This window comes from Panthera uncia, chromosome A2 (genome assembly GCF_023721935.1).
Source record: "Panthera uncia isolate 11264 chromosome A2, Puncia_PCG_1.0, whole genome shotgun sequence".
Taxonomy (NCBI): domain Eukaryota; kingdom Metazoa; phylum Chordata; class Mammalia; order Carnivora; family Felidae; genus Panthera; species Panthera uncia.
In genome coordinates, this window is record NC_064816.1 from 5,573,811 (window position 1) to 5,592,104 (window position 18,294).

Genomic DNA, 18,294 nt, shown 5'->3' on the forward strand with positions numbered 1-18,294 from the left:
GTTTGGCAAGATGGAAAGTTCTAGAGACTGAGGGTGGAGATGGTGGCGCGATGTGAGTGTGCTTAACGCCACTGCAAATGATTCAAATGGTAAATTTTGTGTTCTGTATATTTTATCACGATGAAAAACCAAAACCTCCCTCGCAAGAACTGGGCCTTTGTTCTCCGAACCTGGCACTCAGTAGGTGCCCAAATAATGGTTGTTGAGTAAATGGAAGAGGAGAGGTCATCTGTCCCCAGCAGATGGAGGGACAGACAGAGACACAGAGAAAGCGTGTTCAAGCCCGAAGCCAGCACCTTCTCTTTGTCTGTAAATCATGCTTCAAAGCAGTGGTTCTCAACTGGGGGTGATTCTGCCCCTCAGGAGGCATTCGGCGATGTCTGGAGACATTTTTGGCGGTCGTGACTAGGTAGAAGGGGGGACTACTACTGGCAGCCAGAGGCTAGAGGCCGGGGATGTTGCCAAAGACCCTGCAATCTACAGGACAGCCCCCCACCCCAACAACAAGGAATCATCCGGCCCCAGTGCCAACAGAACTGAGAATGAGAAACCCGGTTTTAAAGCCACCTCCTCCTGCAAGCCCTTTGGGATTTGACACACCCACTTCCCTCCCACCCCACACACCCCCTCCTTCCTTTCTCCCTTTTGCAACACCAGGAGGGACCGATCAGGTGGGGAGAGCCGGGGGCTGGGCCACCAGGGTGGGGTTGGGGTCAGCGTGGATGTTCCTTCATCACATTGGAATAGAACTCGGGGCCCTGTCCTAGGTGCTGAGGTTCTAAATTTAGAGGTTGAGTCTCCTCTCCGCACAGAGCACAGGTGAGAGGGTTGGGGATCCGAACACCCTTGGGGGTGAGTTGGGGTTGAATAGCGTCGGGCCGGGGCCAGGGTGGGGACCCGCCCGGGGATCGTTTGTGGTTGTTGCAGGACCCCTGACTCGTTCCTCCTGCGTCCAGATCCAGGTCTGTGCCGAGCGGGGGCCGGGGCAGGGGGGACGAGGGGGGGGGCTGCCCTGGGCTCAAGGATCCCAAACGTGAAAGAAGAACTGACACCCTCGATGGGGGCCCACATCCGCACGGTTTCCTGTTTTTCCCTTGAAGTGAACAGAGCCCTGGGTCGATACCGCAGAAGGGAAGAGGGAGGGGTCAGTCGCGTGACAGGGTTTACTGCAGCCCTGAGTAGGGGGGGTTGAGATTTCACCCCCAAAGCATCCTCTTGTCTAAGTTCAGTCTTGGCAGGGACCCAGCTTCGCAGGAGCCGTGGGACCCTCCGGAAGGACACGGTGGAGACGGTGGGCACCAGTGTGGACGGGGGCTGGGCACCTGGGCTGCAGAGCTCTCAGAGGCTCAGGAACACCAAACCGCATCCCCACCCCATCCTCGATTCGACACCTCCTACCCCGTCCTGTGTCTTCACTGCCACCCAGCGAGGCTTCTTCCCAAACTTTCTCCTCTTCCTTCCTGTGTCCTCAGCACTAGGACAGCCCCGCTGTCTACCAGAGACTGCGACTGAGGCCCAGTCAATTGTTACAGTATCTTCCGGGTGCCCCCCCCCCACTCCATCCTCACCCATCACCAAAGCCCGTCTCTTCTCAAACCCGTCCGGTCATTCCCACAGCCACTGCCCCAGACACCTCCTCTGGTGCCTGGACCTGGTGACAGCTCCCCAGTGTCCCCACCCCCACCTGGCCCCCTGATGGCCCCCCAGGGTCCCCCCCCCTCCCGCCGCCAGGGCTCCTGCTGCCTTCTGTCCACCCAGCAGCCCCAGTGACCTCTCTCTGGTGCCCACCTGACCACTCTCTTCCCTACAATGACCATCCCCTGTCCCTTGGCAAAACACGCCGTGTGTTCAAGTCCCCGCAAGTAGCCCAGATCGAGTTGAGAGGGACAGTCGGGGCCCTGAATGAACAGCCTCAACCCAACAGTCATTCAGGCAGTACACATGTACTGAGGGCCACCCCTCCATGCTGGAAACACAGTGTGACACATGAGGCAGCTTCGTGCCTGCTGTCCTGGAGTGCAAAGTCCAGGGGACATGTCGGGCCAGGCCCCTCCCCATCTGGTGGTTGGCCCAGATGGGTCCCGGTGGGAAAGTGGGACACAGGGGCCCAAGTGGGCATCTTCCAGAGTGAGAGGCAGAGCATCAAGCCTGGAGGACGGAGGCAGCCTTTCCCGGCGTGGGGATTGGCCTGGGGTGTCCCCCAATCAAGAATGGGAAGAGGGTTAAGGATCAGAGGACACAGTTTAGGGAGGAAGGGCAGGGTGTGAGGTGTGCAGAAGTCCCCATAAGAAGTGGCTCAGTCGGTCAGGCGTCCGACTTTGGCTCAGGTCATGATCCCACGGTTCGTGGGTTCAAGCCCCACGTTGGGCTCTGTGCTGACAGCTCGGAGCCTGGAGCCTGCTTCCGATTCTGTGTCTCCCTCTCTCTCTGCTCCTCCCCCACTCCTGCTGTCTCTCTCTGTCTCTCAAAAATAAAATAAAAATATTAAAAAAAAAGAAGAAGTCCCCATAAATCCAAGGCTAGGGGCACGGGGGTTAGGGCTGCTGACTTGGGGCCTGTGCTGCCTGGGTTCAAATCCCGGCATTGCCACTTATGAGCTGTGCAACTTTGGACAAGTTACCTAACCTCTCTGCGCCCCCACATTCTTCACCAAGAAGGCAGCATTAGGAACAAAAGTATCTACCTCATAACGAGCGAACGTTAAATGTTTCGATGCACCTGGGACACCGGGAACTGTCCCCCCCCCCCCAACTCCCTGGCCCACACTGGTATTAAATTCAACCCTGTAACAAAATTGTTACTATTTGACCAGAATGTTATCTCATGGATCTTTCTGTTTCTCCCCTACCTCCGGGCTCCCTCCTGGCTCATCCCTCTCTCTTTCTCTCTCCTTTTCTTCCCTCTTCCCTGCCACAGTGGTATAATGACTTAGCCATGTTAGTTCAGTCCTGGCTCTCCCACTTCCTTCCTCCGGCACTCTGGGAATGTGGCTTAGCCTCTCTGGACCTCAGTTTTGCTCACCTGCCTAATGGAGATAATAATAGGACGGACTTTACCCGGTGGTGGGGAGCCTCAGGGGCGGCCATGCGTGTAATATGGGTAACCAGGTGGCAAGCCCATAATTAGGCCTGTGAAAATAGAAGCCGTGGGTGGGCCTGCTTTCAGAAGAAAACTGTCTCCCCAGGCCAAGGTCCTCACCACCGCCCGCGGCCCCGCCGGCCCCTCCAACCCGCCCCAGCGGACCAGGACGGCGACGCCGTTCGCAGCGAATGTGAGTGCGAGATACGTGTGAGTGGGTGGGCGTGCGACTGCGTGTCTGCGTGTGAATGTGGGAGCACGCGTGTGACCCTCTGTGCGTGTGCGTGTGCGTTGGGGCCGGCAGTGGGACGTGGACGTTGAAGGTTCCTTGGAAGGAGCGGTCTCGGGGCTGGGTCTCAAGGGACAGAAGGGCGGTGGGCAGCGGGCAGCGTGGACAGAATCAGCAGTCGCGAGGGATCCTGGGTTGGGGCAGTTGAAGCCAGCGCCTGGCATGACCGAGAAAAACAGATGAGCTTGGTGGGTGCACCGGGGGCTGATCGTGCAAACCCCGGAGGGCCGCGGAAAGCCGTCCGCAGGGCTGGGAGCTCCTAAGTCAGAAAGACGGCCCGGCACCAGGACCCTGCCCCCTGGCACTTACTGGCAGACACTCATCAGGAGGCCGTGTCCCCAGGTGGTTGAGCGAATAGGCTCTGATGTCACCTGTCCTGGGTTCAAGTCCCCGTTCTACCATCGTGTGGCATGGACAAATTACTTACCTCCTTGGGGCCTCAGTTTCCCCAGCTCCCCACCAGCAGGTTAACCGAGCGCCTGCTGCGTGCCACGCCCATTGTGCTTCATCCAGTGGGCTTGGCACGGTCACCCCTCGTTGACAGATGAGCAAACTTAAGTCGCTCGTCCTGGGAGAAGCCGGGACTCAGCCCCCAGTCTGTCCAGCTTGGGCTCAGGCATGTTTGGCTGCAGGATGGTCACGCCTCTGGCCTCTTCCATGGTGGCACAAGGGCCAGCTGGAGCTGCCGTTAATCAGAGCCTGGTCACTCCCCACATCCACCTCCCCGGGGGCTCAGAGAGGGGAAGCATATTGCCCATAGTCCTACGGCAAGAGAGGCAGCCTGTAACCAAACCCGCCCTCTTTGGCACAAAATAGATGCTCGAAAGACTTTGGGGCGCCTGGGTGGCTCCCTCGGTTAAGCCTCTGACTCCTGATTTCGGCTCAGGTCATGATCTCACGGTTCATGGGCTCGAGCCCCGCATCAGGCTCTGCGCTGGCAGTGTGGAGCCTGCTGGGGATTCTCTCTCTCCCTCTCTCCCTCTCTCTCTCTGCCCCTCCCTGCTCACTCCCTCTCTCTCTCTCAAAATAAACAAATAAACTTAAAAACATTTTTTTTAAAAAGTCAAGAGACTTTAAAGATGCCTTGGGCACATTGCAGAAGAGGAAGCTGAGGTCTGGTGACGGAGTTTCTGCACCGCCCAGCAAGGCCTGGCTCACAGCAGGTGCCTGATAAGTGTTTAGGATCTGAAGACCCACTGTGCGCGCACGGCATCTTGCCGAGACACTCACCTACGTTGTCATCTCATTTGATCCTACCTCGACCTCGTGAGTTGGGTACGAGCATCCCTCCCATTCTATAGAGGGGACACTGACACTCGGGAAGGTTGAGTCCCAAGCCACGTTGGCAACCGGCGGTGACAACAGCAAGCTGATGATGATATTTGTGGGGCGATGGACCAGCCCTTGATCGAAGCACCTGACACATCCGTGAAGGGCACATCACCACCCTGTGGTGCGGGTGTTATTGGCGTTTTATGGATGAGGCGGTTGGTTTTGAGGTTCGGTCACTCGCTGCATTTATGAGGCACCTGCCGTGTACCCGGCCCGCGTCGGCTCTGGGGCGCCCACCTCTGGTCTCAGGCCTGTGTCTCCCAGTGAAATGCCGCGCTGACTCCTGGTCACGGATGAAACAAAATCAGCCAATGGTCACCGAGCTCCTCGAGTCCCAGACGCTGTCCCGCGCCCGTAACCAGAGCCTGACGTCTAACCTTAATGCTCCTCAGAACCCGGATCCCGGCCAGAGCCACGACTACACCCGCTAAGTGGGCTGCCTTGGGAGGTGGTGAGCAGCCTGTCACTGGGAGAATCCAAGCAGGGCGGCCATGGAGGAACATGTCTACTCAGGTGAGAGGGCTCTCTGGAGCTGACCCTGGCAAAACCGAGCACCCGGCCTCCTGCCTTCCACCCAGGAGAGGAGAGGGTTTCCTGGGTCTCTCTCTGGGGAGAAGGCCCAGCAAGGGGTAAGGGGGAGGTGAGCCCCGACTGGCCTTCTGGGCACAGAGCCAAGCAGGAGGGGGAATCCGCAGGCCCCTCCCTGCCCTGACTCAACGCCCTCCAACAAAAAAAATCGGCTCTAGCTCGGGTGCTGGGAGCCCGATAGATTTGGAAGTAGGACGGGGACTCAGAGCAAGCAGAATCCAGCACGATGAATCCTCACGGTCAGGGTGAGGGCAGGGGGCCCGGACCCACGGTGGGGAGTCAAGGTAGAGTCCTGGGGGCCCCAGGGATTGTGGTGAGGCTCCGGGGGGGTCTGACATCCGGGGAAAAGGCTGGGGAAGGGCTTGGATATGGAGGAAGAACACAGACCCAGCGTCCTGGGTTTAGAGAAGGGGTGCGGGGTGGAGGACAGCCACAGGGTGAGGGCAGGCGGTCCAAGCGGAAGGAGGACCCAGCTTCCTGGGCATGAGGCTGGAGCTCGAGCGTTGGTGTGTGAGGGCGTAAGGGAAGAGGGTCACAGCGAGAGCTGGGTGGCAGTCGGCCACCTGATGGGGGACCACGGAGGGAGGGTCTCAGCTCCCGGCCCCCCACCCCGGGCTGCCTTTCTGGACAGTGCCCTGGCCCCAAGTCAGGCTTGCTGACCACTGGCGTGTGGGCGGAAGGGCTGGACGGGTGGAGGGACAGATTCAGAGATGCACAGACGCAGAGATGGATGGAGTCGGGGTGGGGGGGGCACCGGTGGGGCATGAAGGCGGCATGTGGGGAAGATGTGCGGAGCAGGCTGGGGGTCCACTGAGACCCACGGCTTTAGTGTGGGCTCTGGACAGGCTCCCAGGACTTAGGGGCTGTGGGTGACGGGGAGACAGGCAGAGCCAAGCCCCTTCTCACGCTGCACCCCTTGGCGCTCCCCCCTCAACGCCCGGCAGAGTTCCCAAACCTTCCCGGAAGGCGGCGGCGGTGCTGTGGGCAAGGGACCCAGATGGCACTGTTGGGGCTGGTGACCGTCATGCTGTGGGCCGGGCTGCTGACCCTGCTTCTCTTCTGGCGTGAGGACACCCCCAGCCCCATGCGGCCCCTCTCTTGTGCTCTCTCCCAGAACCCCACTTTTTGATGCTGGGACGTCACGCCTCTCCGAGTCCAATTTCCCCATCGTGCCTCCCACCTTGTCCCCAGCGGCCCCCTCCCGAGGCCCTCTGCCCCCCCCCACCCGAGAGCTCCCCACCCTGTCCAGCGTCTCTGTTTCCCATCCTTTCTGTGCCTCCCGAGTGGTATATACCCAAGGCCTCCCTCCCCAGCTGACAGGTGGGGGGGAGGGTGTGGTCGGGGTTCCTGAAAACGTCTTCGCCCCTCCTCTTCTCCCCTCCCCAGACCAGGACGCTGTACAGAATCTGAAACAGCTGGAAGAAACCGCTGCCCAGAACGGTAGGGGGGGAGGGGCGGGGGGAGAGGAGGCAGGGAGGGGGGTTCTCATCCTGCTTCGGCCACTGGCCACTGTGGGACGTGGGAGAAGGACTGGGCTCCAGTATCCCCTGCCAGGAAGTGGGGGTCAGCCTGCATTGCCCCCTCCCCTTGGGGTGAAAACCCAAAGCCTCTGGGAGAGACGGGGGCTCTACGAGGTGTCTGATGGGCTGTTACGTTAATGGCTCCAGGCCTCGGTTCCCTCACCTGTAAAGTGGGCATCATTTCAGGGTATCGAGGCAGAAACGAGCTGAGACTTGGTGAAGCATTTAGACCTGCCTCCAGTGAGCTTTCAGGAAACGCCGGCTGCTTTTACCTTTCGTTCTGGGTGGGGGGAGGGTACACGTGTTCATCCTATTCTTGCCTGCGTCTTCCTCGGTACCTTGTCCCCAAAATGAAAATGTGAGGGGACCCTGCACTCGGGGCCAGGGAGGGGAAGGATTTGAGGACGTGCCTTCCTGGTTCCTGAGGACACATCGTCTTTCCTGCGGTCCCAGTCTCTCAGGTTGCCAAGGACTTGGAAAGACACAGAGGGGATGAGATGGCCCAGAAATCCCAGGGTGAGTGATGTCAGCTCAGGTCGAGGAGGAGGAGTGGGGTGGGGGTGGGGGAGCCTGGATTAACATGTGGACAGAGTGCTCTAGGCCACCTGTGAATGGCAAAGTGAGCAGGGGACCCCGAAGACAGAGGCGAGAAGGACAAAGGGGCCAGCGGGGGAGCTGGGGGGGGGGCAGGGGCGGCCCTGAGGACCTGCTTACCACTGAGCCCCCTCCCCTGCACCCAGCTGCCCAGGTGTCACAGAACATGGAGGAAATCCAAGCTGAACAGAAAAGAATGAAAGCTCAGGGTGAGAGGCTGGTGGGGACAGGGGTCCTAGAGCTGGGAGGGACCGTGAGGCTGGGGGCCGGGCTCGGGGACTCCCAGCCCTGACCCCAGCCCGGCCCCGTCAGACTCTGAGCTCTCCCGGAACCTGGATGGACTTCGTTCAGACCTGAGCAACCTCAAGTCCCAGAGTGAGCCTTGGGAGGGGACGGGGTAGAGGGTGGAGGGGGGGGCGGGGGGCGCGCTCTAAGCTCGTCTCTGACCACCGTCCCCCACCCGATCACCCGAGGCTTGAACGAGAGGCGCACAGCCTTGCACTCATTGGAAAGGCTCCAGCAGGAGGTGGTAAAGCTGTGGATTGAGCTCCACGTGTCCAACGGTGAGTGCGCTTGTGAGTCTGGGCCTGTGGTGTGCCGGGGCGTGCGAGCGACGGGACGGGTGTGGGGGGATGTGTGCTAGAGGGCTGCACGTGACAGCGTGGACGGGTGTGGGCTTATGTGTGCGGCAGGGTCCATGGGGGACACGCGGCAGTTTCTCTCTGAGTCCAGCCGCCTCTCTCCACGGAACTGGAGCGGGGGGGGGGGGGGGGGGGGGGGGGAGCTCGCACGCTTTTTTCCCTCCTTCAGGTCGAAGCTTCCCTGTGTGTCACCATCTCTGGGTTCACTTTGCTTCTCCTTCCTCTGCCCCTCGTGGCTCAGAAGAGGGTCATCAGTAGGACGCCCTCAGCCACAGCCCTCCCAGAAGATTGTCTGACCAGCCACGGGGCTCAAGGGGGTGGGTCCCCTCTGCAGAGACGGGGCAATGCTGGTGGTGACAAGGCTTGGGGTGAGGGGTGGCCCCGGCAGGCTTCAGGAAGAGCAGAAGTCCCGTCAGCGTGCCTTCAACCTGGGACAGGAACCCGGGCGCTCCCCACCCCCACCCTTGGTTTTTGACTTTCCACCCCTGGGAAGCCCCTGCTGCCCTAGTTGGCGAAGAGAAGAGGAAGGTTCTGTGCTTGGTGTGGAGTGCAGCCCCCCGGGACATGCCGTGGCTGTGGGAATCCCAGCCAGAAACCCGGAAGTGGTCCCTCTGGGGAGGGCTCTGGGCCACGTTCATGTGGATGGATGACCTCCCAGTTCCTACCCGGTCCCTGGGGTGACCTGGGGGCTGAGGCCAGCTCCAGGGCTGTCTCTTGATGGGGACACAGGCAGGGTACCTCCCTCCAGGTTTTCTTCAAGTGCCCAGGGATACCCCCTTCCGGTTTTAATGTTCCCCACCCCCCTGCACCAGTGGCCACATACTGGTTACTGGCCCATGTGTGAGAAACACATCCAGCTTTGATCCCCCAGAGGTTGGGGACCCCAGGTCTCTTTTAAAAATTCCTCCAAAGCTCTGGAGCCCTCTCTGCACGTCATTCCAAGAAAAGCTGTTTTCAATCAAGAGTGAGTCAACCCAGTAACAGTGGGTTTAACCCCCCATCTGGGAGTCCTGGGTGGGAGGTGTGGTGACAGTGCCTAAGAGTTTCTCCGGGATGTGGACAAGAGGAGACAGAGACCAAGGTGGCCCCAGGTCAAGGCCATGAGGACCCAGCCCTCCCTAAGCTCTCCTGCTCGGTCCCTCCAACTAGACAGAAATCGTCACATTTTCCCCAAATCTGGTCAACAAGGCTGGTTTTGGGGGTGCCGGTAGCAATGGCCACCAGGGTTGTCACTGGAGCTGTTGGTGGGGACAATACAAGGGGACCATGATGCTGGCAACCGTGGCCTCGCCAGGTTGGCCCTGGTGATTAAGCCATGGCTGGTGTGAAGACGGTGTTGGCCGTGCTGGTGGCAGTGGAGAGAGGTTGCTGGCGATCCTGGGTCCCCCCGGGGATGGCGGTGGGACTGAAGGTGCCGCTGAGAGCGGTGGGGTTGGTGGCCATGGTGCTGGTGGTTGACACGCTTCTGACCGCGAACGTGTTTGTGGTGATGGCGTCGGTGGTCGAGGGGCCACGGGCCACAGAGCTGGTGACGTGGTGATGCCGCGGGTCTCTTTGTGGGGCTGATGCTGGCAGAGGCCAAAGAGTTGCTGGCCAAGAGGTGTCTACGATGACGGTGTCGGTGACAGGCATTGGGGGGGGGAGGGGCGATATTTGTGGCAACGGTGCCGGCAGCCGAGGTGTTCCCGCCGGGCGGCTGGTCTGGCCGGGAAGAGGGGCAACCTGCAAGTTGGTCTGCTTTCAGCCCGGACCCCAAGAGTGACCCCAGGAGAGACGCTGCCACCCACCCTGCCTATTGTCCCCACGGTGCCGGCCACGGCGCCGGCCACAGCGCCCGCCACGGCACCGGCCACAACGTCCGCCACCGCGCCGGCCACAGCGCCCGCCACGGCGCCGGCCACAGAGCCCGCCACGGCGCCGGCCACAGAGCCCGCCACGGCACCGGCCACAACGTCCGCCACCGCGCCGGCCACAGCGCCCGCCACGGTGCTGGCCACGTCCGCCACGGCGCCGGCCACAGCGCCCGCCACGGCGCCCTCCACGGTGCCCACCACGGCCGCACCCCTGAGCCTCTCCTCCGCCCCAGGCTCCACGTGTAACACGTGCCCCGAGAACTGGGTCAACTTCCAGAGGAAATGCTACTACTTCGGCGAGGGCGCCAAGAAGTGGATCCAGGCCCGGTTTGCCTGCAGCAAACTGCAAGGGCGGCTGGTCAGCATCCACAGCCAAGAGGAGCAGGTGGGCGGGGCTCTGCAGAGGGCGTGGCCAGCAGGGGGCGGGGATCCCACCGCGATCTCTTGTGCGGTGGGGGTGGGGACCCCAGGCACAACCCCGCAGCCCCTCCAGCCCCGTCCTGCTCCCCAGGACTTCCTGGCCAAACGCGCCAACAGGAAGGGCACCTGGATTGGCCTTCGGGACCTGGACATAGAGGGGGAGTTTATCTGGATGGATGAGAACCCCCTGAACTACAGGTGAGGCCCAGACTCCGACGGGGGGGGGGGGGGGTGCCTGTCCGCAGTGGTCGGGTTGAGGGGAGGGGATGTGGGCAGCCGGTGTCCCTGGGCTGCAGGGCGTGGGGAGTGGGGATCCAGGGATGCGGGGAGGGGCCCAGACCCTGAGGGATGCGTCTGGCCGAAGGCAGTAGGGCTCCTGCCCGGGATCCCATCCTCTGACCTGAAGTCTTCTGCTCCAGCAACTGGCGGCCGGGGGAACCCAACAACCAGGGCCAGGGCGAGGACTGCGTGATGATGCAGGGCTCCGGGCAGTGGAACGATGCCTTCTGTGGCAGCCGGCTGGACGGCTGGGTGTGTGACCGGCTGGCCACATGCTGACAGCCCCTCCCCCGCCACCTCGGCCCCCTCCCTGGGGTTCCCCGGGAGGTCCTGGGAGACGCAGACCCTGATGGCCCCTTGCCCACCTGCCAGGTGCACCCCTGCGTTGCTCCCCCAGCTCAGACACAGGAGCAGCTGGGCCCACGGCGGGGCCCGCAGCCTCGGCCTGGATGCCTGTTTTGTGGCTAAGGCCCCAGCATCCCTTTCTCCTGCCCAAGAGGAAGAAGGGCTGTTGACCCCTCCCCGGCTCCTGCCAATGCCCCTGAGGGCCTGTCCCTTACTCCTCAGCCCAGCAGGCTGTCACCATGTCCCTGCCTTTAAGGGCTCAGAGTACCCACCTCGAGAACTCTCCAGAGAGCCTCAGACCCCTGTGAGCTTCCTCTGTCGGGCCGCCCCGCAGTCTGCTGGAGTCAAGACCACACCCCCACCCCACCCCTGGCCTCCCCAGATGCAGCCCCCGTGTCTTAGCACCCCAGGGAGAGGTCCCCGGCTCAGGCAGCCAGTCCCCTTGCCCCCAGCCCATGTCAATAAAATGGGGGCGAAGATGGCCCCATCTCAGAAGCCTCCAGGTGTGGGAGCCAGGAGTTCCAGAACCTGGTGCCTGAGTCCGTCTCTGAGTATCCAGAACAGCTGAAGCAGCAATTGTATCTCTCCACCGTTTCCCCTCTACTTTATTACAAGAAGCATGTACTAGGCAGGGCTGGAGACAAAGACTCTGGGATCTAATGGAGCAGAGAACACCCTAGATGCCTAAAAATACCACAGGGCAGGGCAGTGGGCTGGTCCTCCCGCCTAGGCTGCTGGCAGGAGGGCACAAGCTCACGCATGGGAAGTGCTGAATGGACCTGGTATACAGAAGGCACTCAGTAAATGCTAGCAGGCCCAGGGTGGCCTGGCCACCCAGGTCCAAAGGTGCTGGTATGACTCTGACACAGGTTTTGAAAGAAACAGGTGGCACCAGCCCTGCACCAGAGGCTGAGGAGGGAGGCGGGCCAGGATCGCAGGACACCCCTCGTTAAACTCCTCGCCTACTCACCCCACCCCCAGCTCCCGGCCTAGGAAGAAAGAACCAGGGGTGCCTGGGTGGCTCACTTGGTGAAGGGTCTGGCTTCGGCTCAGGTCATGACCTCACAGTTCGCAGGTTCAAGCCCCGCATCAGTTTGTGCTGAGGGCGGAGCCTGGAGCCTGCTTCCGATTCTGTCTCTGTCTCTCTCTCTCTCTGCCCCTCCCCTGCTTGCACTCTCTCTCTTTCTAAAAATAAATCAACATTAAAAAAAGAAAAGGAAGAACCAGATGGCTCACGTGATTCTCAAGCCTCCTGGAGGGGAATCCGTCGGGGGAGGACCACACTGGACCACCTTGGACCTGGGAGTCAGGGGCCCGGGCCTAGGCGGCTGGGAAGGGCCCTACAGTGGCACCCAGGAGACCTGGGGCCGGGAAAGGGCAGGGATAGAGCTCGTCCTAGGTCACCTGTTACCAAGCCATTGTCCCTCCCACCCCCCCCACCACCACCAATTTCTGCCTCCTCCAGACCCCTCCCAGCCCCCAGGCCAGAGCACAACTACCTACCTGAGCTTGGCAAAGGGGACTCCCAGCCCCACTCTGCAGGTCACCCAGGCCAATGTTGGGATGACAGTCATCACTGGTTTCCCTCACTGAACCCTCCAAATCCTCAGGGAAAGCCATGTGCAGAATCTGTCCACTTCTCACCCCTCCAGCAACTGCCTTGGTATAGCCCCTGCCCTAGCTTGCCTCAATCTCTTCTTCACTGTCCCAGACCTTCCAGAAGTTTCCTTCTGGCTCAGAGGAAAAAACCCCCACAATCTTACAGGGTGCTTTGCAATTGCAGAATCCCTGCAGCTTGCCTTGTCTCCCCAGCTTCACCTCCTCTCTGCCCTCCCCCAACCCCAGCACCTACACCAGCCTCCTCACTGGCCCTTACACATACAGGCTTGCTCTTTGCCTCAGGACCTTTGCATATGCCCCCTCCCCTGCTAGCTCTTCAGTGAGGGCTATCCTGGGCTCCCCATCCTTCCTGTTTAAAATGACACCCCTGCCCCTGACTCCGGCTCCCTTTTACCTTGGATCTTTCTCACCACAGAACATTTCCCCTTCCAACCAAACTTGTCACTCACGGATCTGTGTGTGCTCGCTGCCCCCCCACCCCCCCACGCCCAGGGCTAGCATGTGAGCTTCAGGAGGGCAGGAGCATTGGTCTTGCTCTCAGCTGTGACCCCAGCAGCTGACACAGAGTAGGTGTTCAATAAATAGCTGTTGGATAATCAATGTGTGTCCATGGGCAAATGACCTCTTCTCGCAGAACCCACTTTGTGGTCTGTTCAACGAGGGGGAGCCTCATGTCTGGCTGGCTCGCTGAGGGCTGGTGCTGGGTTCCTCCTCCTCACCCCCTACCCCCGGGCCCCCGCCAACCTGTCTGGGGGCTTCAGGACTTCAGCAGGGACTTTATTTGCAGCTCACAACCCCCCGCCCCGCATCCCGCCCTCGGGGACCAGCCCATCTCTTCCTCCCCCTGCCCTTTCTCTCTGGCAAACTTCACTGCCAGGCCTCTGGATGCAGCAGGCTGGGCCATCCCTGCCTCCCGCAACCTGCCCCTCACCCAGCAGGCCCTGCAGGCCAAGCTCACCAGGGTGCCCGGGGGACCTGAGGCTGCTAAGCCCAAAGCCTCCCGCAGCTCCCCCTGAAAATCCGGCTTCCCAGGCACCAGGTGCCCTGCCCACTCCACCCAGACGGGCGGCTCCCGCCACTGTGCTGACTCCTGGACCTGCCTCCTGGACTCCAGACCTCCAATCCTCCTTGGCTTCCTAGACATTGACCCCTTGCCCCCGATTCAGACTGCCACTGTGACCACCCCCTTCCCCAGGCAACAGCTATTTCCTGACCATGGCCATCCCTGTGCTATACACGGGAGGCGCCCCCAAGTTCCATTTATAGACCACGTATCTTCGAGATGTGCCGACGCCCCCCCCCCCCATCACCCTGGTTGGAATTCCCGAAACTGCCCCCTGACCAAACCCGGCGCCTCGGGTCTCCCCACCTCATGCCCGCCTCCACCATACACCCCAAAAATGCAATGGAAAAGCTGCATCCGTCCTGGCCTTAAACCCTCCATCAATGGTGAAGGGACCCAGCCCAGGGCACCGCCAAGTTCTCCTTCACATCAGGCTCATTGAAATCCAGGGGGAGGGGGAGGGGGAGGGAGGAAGAGACATTTGAAAAGTTTCCCCCCAAAAGTCTGGCAGGATGGACCCTGGGGAGGAGGAGCTCTCAGGAACCCTGCGAGGGTGGTGGGCAGAAGGGAAAGGCAGGGTTGCCTTAGGCGTCAGATTTCACTTTTTAAACAAGGCACACACGGGGCACCTGGCCAGCTCAGTAGGTACGGTATGCAACTCTTGATCCTGATCAGGGTTGTGAGCTCGAGCCCCGTGTTGGGTGTAGACGTTACTTAAAAGTAAAATCGTAAAAAAAACACAGCAAGGATATGTTCATGTATCATCGATATCAACTTCAAAATACGGTAGGCACCCCGAGATTTCGGAAGTGAGCCCATCCATTTCCCCAGGTCTCCGGGGGGGTAATTCTTAAAATGCGCCCCCCCCCCCCCCGGAGCATCAGCCAGTTCCTGGGAACTTCCAGAAATGCAAATGCTCAGCCCACTCAGATCTGCAGAATTGGAAACTCTGGGGGTGGGGCCCGGCCACCCCAGTTGGAACATACTCTGTGCCCTAGAGCACCGCTTCTCAAAATAGGGTACACAGGAATCCCCTGGGGATCTTGCCGAATGACACGCTGTTAGTAGGCCTTCGGGGGGGCCCGAGAGTCCGCATTTCTGACAACCTCCCAGGAGAAACGGAGGCTGCCTGTCGTGGACCACACTTTGAGAGGCAAGGCTCTAAAGCAGGGGTCAGCAAAGGATCCCCCTCCGCCTGTTTTCTAGACACACAGCCGCACCCAATCTTGCTGTCTACACCGCAGAGCAGAGTGGCTGGACAGAGACTTCTAAGCATAAACTCCTATCTGGTCCTTTACAGAATAAGTGTGCCCGCCTGATGGAGCCTCTCTCCGCCTGATCCCTCCACCCCCCACCTCTCCGGCCTGGCCTCCAATCGTGATTCCAGAGAGGGTCAGCATCCTCCTGCCTCCAGCCACGCCAGCAGCTCCTTCTGCCGACTTCTCTCCACCCTCCCCCCCCCCCCCCCCCCCCCCCCCGCCTTCCCCCCAGGCCCCGTCTGGAAGCCCACCCCCACCGCAGCCCCACGACATCCCAAACAGGCTTGGGTCCCCGCCTCCCTCACCAGCCTGAGGCAGGCACCTGGGTCGAGGCGTTGAGCAGATCTCTGAGGCCCCCCCACAAGACACAAGACACACTTGGGAAGGGGGCTCTCTGCATCTTTATCTCCCGCGGGGTCAGCGGCCCTCCAGCGCCCGGTCTCGGGCTATGACGGCCTCCTCAAACTTGATCATGAGCGTGGTGCCCTTGTGCCAGTGCGCCGTGACCTTAGCAGGAAAGCCGCTGTGCGTGAGCACCGCCTCCACGATGCCCGCCGTGAAGCTGGCGCAGTTGAGCGTGCTGTTCTCCTTGGGCACGGAGATGTAGGTGTTGATGAGCGGCTCCCGCTCTATGATGTAGAAGGTTCGCGCGTCGTCGTTGGCCTGCTCCAGCTTGTCGGCCTCCTTGCCGAAGAGCGCCTTCCACACGGCGCCCTTGACGAAGAGCAGGGCGCCCAGCACCTTGGTCTCGCGCCGGGCACCCTTTTCGCGGGCCACCAGGGCGTCCAGAACGCGCGCGCCCACCTGGCGGCCCAGCGCGGCCAGGCGCGCCTGCAGCTCGGCCACGGAGAAGACGCGGCTCTGGCAGTGCTGTACCAGCTCGGAGAAGAGCAGCGCGAAGGCGCTCAGGCTCACCTCGGTGCGCGGCCGCACCAGCGCGCGCTCCAGCAGCGCCGACTTCCCGCGCGTGAAGCGCGCCTCCATCCTGCCGCCGCCCTGCGGGGACACAAGGAAACGTGTGTGGGGCGGCGGAGGGCGGGGAGGGGGTGCGGGGAACGCGCCACCCGGTCCGTGTGCTCCACTGCTGACCTCCCGTGTAGGAAAAGAAGAGGGGGAAAGAAAGGGGGGCGTCCGCCTGCGCGTAAAGCACGCCCCCTCCATGAAGCCTAAGCCCGTGAAGGAAGACGGGGAAAGAGGCAGGTTTGCACCTTTGGGGGAAGGGGGGAGGTGGGAAGACACAAGAGGGGGAGGGGAAGGGGGCGCTGGAAACCACTCTTAAGTTCCAGGCGATTCCTACGCCTTAAGTTTCCTACGTGGAAAGGCCCTCTGTGCCGTGCCCCCTCTGCCACCTGGGGGAGCGACTAGAGAACTAGTGCATGGGGGGAGGGGAGGGCCGCGTCAGAATAGGGCAGGGAGGGGACAAGGATGGGGAGCCGTGAGAAGACCCGGGTACTGTCCCCTGCAAGCGCTCCAGCAAAAACAGCGCTGACTTCTGCAGATGAAGAGAACATCCCCGCCTCTCCCCTGCGGAAAGCCAGAGAAACGGGAGAAGGCAGTAGGGTGCGTCAAGACCCATGGCGGGGGGGGGGGGGGGGGGGGGGGGCGGGGGTTTGGGGGACGAACAGAGGAGATGCGAGGGGCAAGCTAGGAGGAACCGGCTCTGGCAGCGCCCATGTGTCAGGCACGACGCACGCCTCCTTGAGACGTGGGCGGGCCTGCGTTTGTAAGGAAGACTGCAGGGGGGGAGCACAGAAGGCGTTGGGAACCCCTCCATCTCCGCGCCCTCCAGAAATGTAGCTGGACAGTGGAGGACAAGGTGGAGGAGGCCGAAGCCGACTGTGAGACCCGAAGGTTGGGGGGCCCAGGAGGGGGCGCTGTGATCCTCCCATCCTAGCGCCCCAAGCCAGTGGTCAGTGGGGGAAGAGACCCGGAAAAGCCCAGAGGGGGCGCTAAGATGTCCGCGGAGCGGATCTACGGTGGGGGTGTGGGGGACAGGAGCTGCTGGGGGGAATCCCAAGGGCGCGGAGACACCCTCCCTCCAGGCCCCCAGTCCTCGCCCATTCAAGTGTGAAGCCTCTACCAAGGGTGGGGTCGAGAGGAGAAGCGGAGAACCCCCTTCCCACTACCAGGGAAGGAGCCAGAGGCCGGCGGGGTCTGGGGAGGGTGGGCCTGCCCCAACGAAGTCTGTGGGGGGAGGGGGGGGAAGGCCAGCGGGGGAGGGGGTCCAGGGGCTCCAAGACGCCCCCCAGGTGCGCAGCCGACTACAGGAGGGCCCAGAGCGTGAGACGGGGGGGAGGGGGGAGGGTTGAGACCCCTCCACCGGGCTGTGATGGGGGCCAGTAAGCTAAGCCCCGGAGAGGCGGGGGCCCCAAGCCCCCCACGCCGGCGTGAACCGGGCAGAGGGCCGGGGAGGGAGCCCACCCTCCTCAAGGACCCCCCCCTTGCGTGGGCCGAAGCGGACGGACCGGGGATCGCGGGCGCCGAGACCTTAGCCCGGGATCCCCAGGCCCACCGGGCGCGGCAGGGTCCGAGAACGGGCGAGACCCGACGCGGGTAGGGGTCGCGGGCGGGCGGGGTCTCACCAGGGTACTGAGGCCTTCGGTTCGGCCGAGCAGCTTTACGGCGCCGTAAAAGGCCTTAAGTGCGCAGGCGCTGCGGCGGACGGGCTCGTGGGCGGGGCGCGCGCGCTCACGGAGATTCCAGAGAGCGGCCGCCTGGGGGCGCGCGTGTCCGGGGCACCCGACGGAGGGGTGTGGCCCTGAGGCCAAGGGCCGGGCTGGCGTGGGGTGCCAAGCGCTCAGGCAAACTGCACGGATGGCTACCGGCTCAAGGGCACACAGTTGACGATGGGCCCATGTTTCGGTCTCAGGGGCACATGTGTGCCCTTGGGCATACGTCTATTTGGCCTGGGAGCACACCTATGCCTTGGGGACACAGTCTCTGGTCTTAGGGACACGTGTATATCCTTGGGCACATGTTCTCTCAGGGACACACGTCTGCCCGTGTGCACATGTCCATTTGTCTTAGGGACAGACGTTTGCCTGTGGACACATGTTCTCTTAGGGGACCTACGTCCACGAGCCAGGGGCACTTAGGGGCATGCGCACTCATGAATACATGCTCAGTGGGCATATACACTCAGAAATAGTTATACCCGTGGGGACATGCTTAAGGGTTCAGATGTATCTGTGGGTCCCCCTACACTTAGGGAGACATTGTTAAATTTTTTTTTAATGTTTATTTTTGAGAGAGAGAGAGAGAGAGAGAGAGAACGCGAGTGCGGGAGGGGCAGAGAGAGAGAGGGAGACACAGAATCCGAAGCAGGTTCCAGGCTCCGAGCTGTCAGCACAGAGCCGGACGCGGGCCCGAACCCACGAACTGGGAAATCATGACCTGAGCCCAAGTCGGACACT

The 18,294-nt window shown here is 61.6% G+C and overlaps 2 protein-coding genes across 8 annotated transcripts; one reads left to right on the plus strand and one right to left on the minus strand.

The window, feature by feature from the left end:
* The first annotated feature begins 8 nt into the window (after positions 1-8).
* Positions 9-12,357, plus strand: FCER2 (Fc epsilon receptor II). 6 transcript variants are annotated; one of them, XM_049639822.1, is made up of 12 exons: positions 9-819; positions 3,185-3,271; positions 5,092-5,212; positions 6,232-6,351; positions 6,674-6,727; positions 7,261-7,323; positions 7,548-7,610; positions 7,714-7,776; positions 7,875-7,964; positions 9,787-10,280; positions 10,407-10,513; positions 10,735-12,356. In XM_049639822.1, the coding sequence occupies exons 3-12, from the start codon at positions 5,191-5,193 to the stop codon at positions 10,871-10,873; spliced, it is 1,215 nt and encodes a 404-aa protein (XP_049495779.1). In that variant the 5' UTR covers positions 9-819; positions 3,185-3,271; positions 5,092-5,190; the 3' UTR covers positions 10,874-12,356. The 6 variants fall into 6 exon arrangements, with proteins under 6 accessions (XP_049495779.1, XP_049495781.1, XP_049495783.1 ...); XM_049639826.1 differs by having other exon boundaries at positions 12-819; positions 10,129-10,280; positions 10,735-12,352; XM_049639824.1 differs by lacking the exon at positions 3,185-3,271.
* Positions 12,358-15,264: 2,907 nt separating this feature from the next.
* On the minus strand, positions 15,265-17,531 carry TRAPPC5 (trafficking protein particle complex subunit 5). 2 transcript variants are annotated; one of them, XM_049639828.1, is made up of 2 exons: positions 17,464-17,531; positions 15,265-15,877 (listed from the first exon to the last, which is right to left on the minus strand). In XM_049639828.1, the coding sequence occupies exon 2, from the start codon at positions 15,863-15,865 to the stop codon at positions 15,299-15,301; it is 567 nt and encodes a 188-aa protein (XP_049495785.1). In that variant the 5' UTR covers positions 15,866-15,877; positions 17,464-17,531; the 3' UTR covers positions 15,265-15,298. The 2 variants fall into 2 exon arrangements, with proteins under 2 accessions (XP_049495785.1, XP_049495786.1); XM_049639829.1 differs by lacking the exon at positions 17,464-17,531 and adding an exon at positions 17,347-17,420.
* Positions 17,532-18,294: the final 763 nt, after the last annotated feature.

Excerpts from the sequence above, each read along its gene's own strand:
- FCER2 (XM_049639820.1), top strand. The coding sequence starts at position 5,514 with ATGAATCCTCACGGTCAGGGTGAGGGCAGGGGGCCCGGACCCACGGTG. Across the intron at positions 5,572-6,231 it reads ACCCACGGTGGGGAGTCAAG|AGTTCCCAAACCTTCCCGGA; the intron begins GTAGAGTCCTGG and ends AACGCCCGGCAG. Across the intron at positions 7,611-7,713 it reads GAAAAGAATGAAAGCTCAGG|ACTCTGAGCTCTCCCGGAAC; the intron begins GTGAGAGGCTGG and ends CGGCCCCGTCAG.
- TRAPPC5 (XM_049639828.1), bottom strand. The coding sequence starts at position 15,865 with ATGGAGGCGCGCTTCACGCGCGGGAAGTCGGCGCTGCTGGAGCGCGCG.